The 3791-nt window shown below is 37.2% G+C and overlaps 1 protein-coding gene across 3 annotated transcripts in view; it reads left to right on the plus strand.

Annotated features, from left to right (window-relative positions):
- INTS6 (integrator complex subunit 6) overlaps positions 1-3791 on the plus strand; it is an 83490-nt gene that overhangs the window by 43221 nt on the left and 36478 nt on the right. For 2 of the 3 annotated variants that reach the window (XR_002098922.1, XM_019524539.1), the window contains exons 5-6: positions 1416-1541; positions 2215-2369. Coding sequence is in view for 2 of the 3 variants with exons in the window: in XM_019524539.1 (XP_019380084.1) it covers positions 1416-1541; positions 2215-2369 (281 nt within the window). In the remaining variant the exon portion in view is untranslated. Of the gene's footprint in view, positions 1-963; positions 1065-1415; positions 1542-2214; positions 2370-3791 lie in introns of all 3 variants that reach the window. The other variant, XM_019524540.1, reaches the window with a different exon arrangement.

A 3791-nucleotide genomic window follows, 5' to 3' on the forward strand; every position in this document is an offset into this window, starting at 1 on the left:
ATGAGGGGTGTAGAGGAAGGAATTAAAAAATAAATAAAACCCCTCAACTGACCTGATTCCTGCTCCTTTCAAAATGTAAACTTGACACTTGGACAGACTTTGGTTAACATTCATGGGAATGTAAAGGTATTGGTGCCACAAGGGGGAGCCCACATTTCAGAAATGCAATAGAGACCTTAAATTATGAAGTTGAAGGGTTTTTGGTTTTTAAGTAGAAGTCAGGGTAGATTTGCACCTTACAGACCATAAGGTACAAATCTACCGTGCCTTCTAGTTGAGTTCATACTAACACAGCTGACTTGTTTCTCTGATTTTATGTAGTCAAAAAGTAAGTGTCTTGTTTCCTTCTGAGATGCATGCAACTCTTCATGAAAACATTCAGTCGACTGTTCTGCTGCTTCATAGTTAAGCATGCTTTCCTGAATTTTGTCTATCTCTGTAAATAGGGCACTTGAAAATAAATCAGCAAAAGTCATCATGAGGCTTGAAGACCTGACTTATGAGTAAGGTTCAAAGGAGCTAACTATATGAACCATTTTGCAAAAGATGACTAAGAGGGGATATGAACCTAAAATATTTTATAAGTGTAATCACCAAAATGGTAGTAGTAGTAAGGGGCATGTGACCATAGAAAGGTAAACATGTTAGATGTATTAAGTTGTGCAGTACTTGCCCAAAGGAAGTTGTAGAACCTCTGTTTGTAAAAATAAATGAGACAGAACTTTTTTGGAGAAGCAACTTCTAATTGATATGGAGTGGCTGCGCTGACAGGTTTCCCTACAGTTCATCTTCTGTGATTTTATGTTCTATTAAAATGACCTTGTTGTAGAAAGCCCATGGAAAGGATTCCATATAAAAGTATATTTAAATATAATATTTTGACTTGTATTTATTTAAAGATAATACAGAAAATGTAAAATCCTATAAAAAGGGTCCCATAGAAGCCATTGAAACTTTTGTTAGGATTCTGCTTGCCTGGAGCCTAGGAGGAAAGAAAATGTGATGAGAAAGAAGAGAGAATAAGATCATTTACCAATGAATAACCTACTGATATGGTATCTGAGGTACTTCACTTTTTCCATATGCTACAGAATAGTACATAGCTGCAGTATCTCAAAAGCCACAATATAGTCGATGTTGGTAAATAGTGTTATCTTAATGGCTGCCACTTTATAAACACACATTCATGTTTGTACTGTTATCCAATTTTGAGAAATCAGTAAACATACAGTATACTAGTCCATGTTCTAAAACAGTGCATTTTGGGAATGGATGGTAGATATTTAAACAAATGAAATATAGCAGCAGAAAAAGCTAATGGGATGTCACATTAAATGGCTTAGACTGAAAAAATAAGGTGAAGGTAGGAACAACGTGTAGCTGACTTGCTCTTGTGACTCCTCCTTTCATCCTAGGTCGCTCATATTGTGTGTGCTCTCCGAGAATGTTGAATCAGTGTCTTGAGTCCTTGGTGCAAAAAGTGCAAAGTGGAGTTGTAATAAACTTTGAAAAATCTGGACCAGATCCTTCACCAGTTGATGGTATTTGAAATATTTTAGATACCTTAGTGATATAATTTGATGAATTCAAATGTAATAATCACCAGAAATAAGGATAGTTTGATTTGGAACAGTACTATTATTTTAGACATAATTAATATTGTCTAGTTTATAATATAGCACATTTCAAGGGTTTCAAGTAGTGTATCAGGCCTACATTTCCTGTAGCCCTGTGCCCTCCTGTTATAAATATTAATTATTTTTCTAATCTTTAAAAATATATTCTTGGAAAATGTTATCTTTTCCCTGAAATTGTATGTTAACAGTTCATTGGAGTTATTCTGTACTAGAATTATGTACATTAAATATTTTCCTGATGTGTGAAGATTTAAGATTCATCCAGCAAAAGTTGTGATAAGAAAGGAAAGAAAACCCCAACTGAGTTCTGAAGAAGTATCAGACAATAATCACCTTTTTCAGACCTTCATTCAGTAAAGATTTAGCAGTGTTGCTCCAATGTCAGTTAGCATTCTTGCAGGAAATGTAACATACAAATTGAAACTGGCATCTATTTTTCCTTGTGGCTTTTAATCTTATTCTAAGGATAACTTCCTTGAAGTATAAAAAGTTTCTACATGTTTCATAAAAACACTGTTTAAAGATTTCAATTTTATTTAATTATATATAGTTATTAATATATATTATTTTTATGTAGATGGACAGACGGATATATCTAGGCCCTTTGGATCCCAACCGTGGCACAGCTGTCACAAACTTATCTATGTCAGACCAAACCCTAAAACTGGGGTTCCCATAGGCCACTGGCCTGTTCCAGAATCCTTTTGGCCAGATCAAAATTCACCAACACTGGTAAGTTTTTGAAGATAGGTAGAAGCAAGGAAAATCTGTCTTAACTGCTTCCCATTAATTTGCTTAAAATCTCAGAATATTTCACTAAAGTATTGTGAAAGCAGCTTGATAAAGGGTGAATTCAGAAAAGAAATACAGCAGTGTTCTAACTGCTAGGAATAAGAGTGAGTAGCAATTACCATACTCTATACTGTTCATGTGGAGTAATTGCATGAGACAGTAGTTTTCAACCTTTTTTCATTTGTGGACCCCTAAAAATTTTGAACGGTGTGGAGCCTTTGAATTGTAAGTGCGGGTTATTCATATACTTTCTGATTGATCATAGTCATCTTTTACAGACCCCTTAAGACATAGTCTGCGCACCATCAGGGGTCCATAGATCACAGGTTGGAAGCTGGTGGCATAAGAGGTATCTGCTTCTTTAAGCAAGAAACTTCCAATAATAGGGCTCTTACTGACATCTGAGCAGTCATGAATAAAGAAAAACAATATAGAAGGAGTTTAATTACAATTCAGACTGAAGACTGCAATATAAACAAAAATGCCAAAAGTAATTCAGAGTCATTTCTACTATGGCTGTCTGAAATTTCAGCAACTGTTTCGTTTCCGATTCAGACGCTTCGGCAGTGAAAATACCAAATCCAAAATGAAACGCAGGGCTCCGAAACAGCTCCAAAATGAAGTGGGTCATCCGAAACATTTTGGAATTTTCCAAAATGTTTTGGAACCGTTTCAGAGGCAGGCTTGAAGGGAAAGAAGGAATCATAGAATCATAGAAGTAGGGTCGGAAGGGACCTTATAGATCTTCAAGTCCGACCCCCCTGCCAAGGCAGGAGAAAAAAAAACTGGGCTCAAATGATCCCAGCTAGGTAGGCATCAAGCATCCTCTTAAAGACCCCCAGGGTAGGAGCCAGCACCACTTCCCTTGGAAGTTGGTTCCAGATCCTAGCCGCCCTAACTGTGAAGTAGTTCTTACAGAAGTCTAATCTAAACCAACAACTTGTGGCCGTTATTCCTTTGTCCAGGGGGCGCTAGGGGAAACAAGGTCTCTCCCAAGCCCTTCTGGTCCCCCCTAGTGAGTTTATTTTGTCTTTGGACAAAAATGTTGCATCAGTCTTTGGTCTCAAACTGCTCTTCTGGACATGAACAAAAACAGTTCATGCAAAATACCTTTACTTTCGGTGGGGTGCTATTGTGCATGTTTTGAAAGCTCTCTATGAAGGCGTCATCTACCTGCAAAAACATTGTTATTAACACAAGCCCAGACAGTTACAAGAAAATCACCCCCACAAAAATCATCTAAATTAGTTACCTCAGCAGAGTCCCTTGAGACAGAGTCATCCACATCCACATTCTCCATAGGCGGTTCTGATACGGACTGCTCAAGTTCTGTCACAGTCCCTGCTCTTGTTTCGTAGACTT

This window comes from Gavialis gangeticus, unplaced genomic scaffold (assembly GCF_001723915.1).
Source record: "Gavialis gangeticus isolate Ggan-Ray unplaced genomic scaffold, GavGan_comp1, whole genome shotgun sequence".
Classification (NCBI taxonomy): Eukaryota; Metazoa; Chordata; order Crocodylia; family Gavialidae; genus Gavialis; species Gavialis gangeticus.